Source organism: Diaphorina citri, unplaced genomic scaffold (assembly GCF_000475195.1).
Source record: "Diaphorina citri unplaced genomic scaffold, Diaci psyllid genome assembly version 1.1 scaffold8502, whole genome shotgun sequence".
NCBI classification, from domain to species: domain Eukaryota; kingdom Metazoa; phylum Arthropoda; class Insecta; order Hemiptera; family Psyllidae; genus Diaphorina; species Diaphorina citri.
Window position 1 is genome coordinate 789 of NW_007385877.1, and position 2,109 is coordinate 2,897.

The 2,109-nt window shown below is 26.5% G+C and overlaps 1 protein-coding gene across 1 annotated transcript; it reads left to right on the forward strand.

Annotated features, from left to right (window-relative positions):
• Positions 1 to 631: 631 nt before the first annotated feature.
• LOC103522433 (aspartyl/glutamyl-tRNA(Asn/Gln) amidotransferase subunit B-like) lies at positions 632 to 2,098 on the forward strand (the record flags this gene model as incomplete). Its single annotated transcript, XM_008487536.3, has 1 exon — positions 632 to 2,098. A coding segment is annotated over exon 1 (1,437 nt), but the record flags the coding sequence as incomplete, so codon positions are not given.
• Between the last annotated feature and the right edge of the window lie 11 nt (positions 2,099 to 2,109).

A 2,109-nucleotide genomic window follows, 5' to 3' on the forward strand; every position in this document is an offset into this window, starting at 1 on the left:
GAAAAACTTGGTGCTAAATTAGTAGATATTTCTATGCCAAAAACAAATCTTTCTATTCCTGTTTATTATGTTATTGCACCCGCTGAAGCTGCATCTAATTTAAGTCGTTTTGATGGGGTTCGATATGGTTATCGTTCTAAAAATTATAAAAATTTGGTAGATATGTACAAAAAATCTCGAACAGAAGGTTTTGGAGAGGAGGTAAAAAGACGTATTCTAATAGGTTCACATGTATTATCGCGTGATTTTTATAACATTTATTATTTACAAGCTCAACGTATTCGAAGATTAATTTCAGAAGATTTTCAAAAAATATTCACCGGTCTAAATAGTTGTGATGTTATTATGGGTCCAGTATCACCAACAGTTGCTTGGAATATTGGGAATAAAAGGGATCCGATTGTTAATTATTTATCGGATATTTTTACTTTATCAACTAGTTTAGCTGGATTACCAGGAATGTCTATTCCATGTGGATTTAGTGTTAATAAACCAATTGGATTACAAATAATTGGTAATTATTTTAAAGAAGCGCAATTACTATATATAGCTCATCAATATCAAAATATTACTGACTGGCATCTTAAAAAACCAAAACTATAAAAACTTTTTAAAAATATTAAATGTAAAAATTTTATTTTGAAAATAATAAGGAAAAAATATGCAGTGGGAGGTTATAATTGGCCTTGAGATACACATACAACTACTAACTAAATCTAAAATTTTTAGCGAATCACCAGTTTGTTTTGGTTATAATGCAAACACTCAAATTAATCCATTTGATTTAGCGTTACCGGGTGTTTTACCGGTGCTTAATAAAAAAGCAGTAGAGTATGCTATTAAATTTGGATTAGCAATTAATGCAAAAATATCTCCATATTCAATATTTGTTCGTAAAAACTATTTTTATCCAGATTTATCAAAAGGCTATCAAATTAGTCAACTTGAATTACCTTTAATTAAAGGAGGAAATATCCTTTTCCCAATAGAAGAAAAAAAACAAAAAATAAAATGGGGTTCTACAGAAATTGTTCAGGCTCATTTAGAAGAAGATGCTGGAAAATTATTGCACAAAAATTATTCTGATAAAACTGGTATTGATTTTAATCGCGCTGGGATACCTTTATTAGAAATTATAACTCAACCTAGTATGCATAGTGCTCAAGAGGCGGTATCTTGCGCTAAAAGCTTGCATTCATTAGTTATGTGGCTTGGAATTTGTGATGGAAATATGCAAAATGGATCATTTCGATGTGATGTTAATATATCTATTAAAAAGATTAATAAAAATGAATATGGTACACGTAATGAAATTAAAAATTTGAACTCATTTCGTTTCATGGAAGAGGCTATTAATTATGAAATAAATCGTCAAATTAAGTTACTTGAAAATAATAATATTATTGTACAAGAAACTCGTAGATATGATCCTGATATTAAAAAAACAATTTTAATGAGAAAAAAAGAAAATTCAAAAGATTACCGCTATTTTCCAGATCCAGATTTACCTCCGTTATTTATTTCAGATAAATGGGTTAAATATATAAAATCTACAATACCAGAACTACCTAATGTTATACGTGAACGCATAATTGCTAACTATAATTTATCTGAATTTTATGCTATAAAATTAACGCAATCAAAAAAAATAGCATATTTTTTTGAAAATTCAATAATTCATAGCGATATTTCTAAAATTAAATTACTTATTAGATGGTTAATCAAAGAAATTATACCTAAAATTAATCAAAATAATGATATTAATGATTTACCAATTACCCCAATACAATTTTCTTTATTGCTAAAAAGAATTTTTGATGGAACAATTTCAAATAAAATTGCAAAAGATATATTTTTTATTATATGCAAAGAAAAATCTTTAGATCCTGGTATCGTGGATCATATTATTAAAACTAATAAATTATATCAAATTTCTGATTCTTCTATTTTAGAAAAAATTGTTGATACTGTATTATCTACTAATTCTAAATTGATTAAAGAATTTTATTCTGGTAAAAAACAAGCAATAAATGCATTAATTGGGAAAGCGATAAAACTTAGTAATAATAAAGCTAATCCAGTAAAATTATCAGAAATATTTAAAAAAAT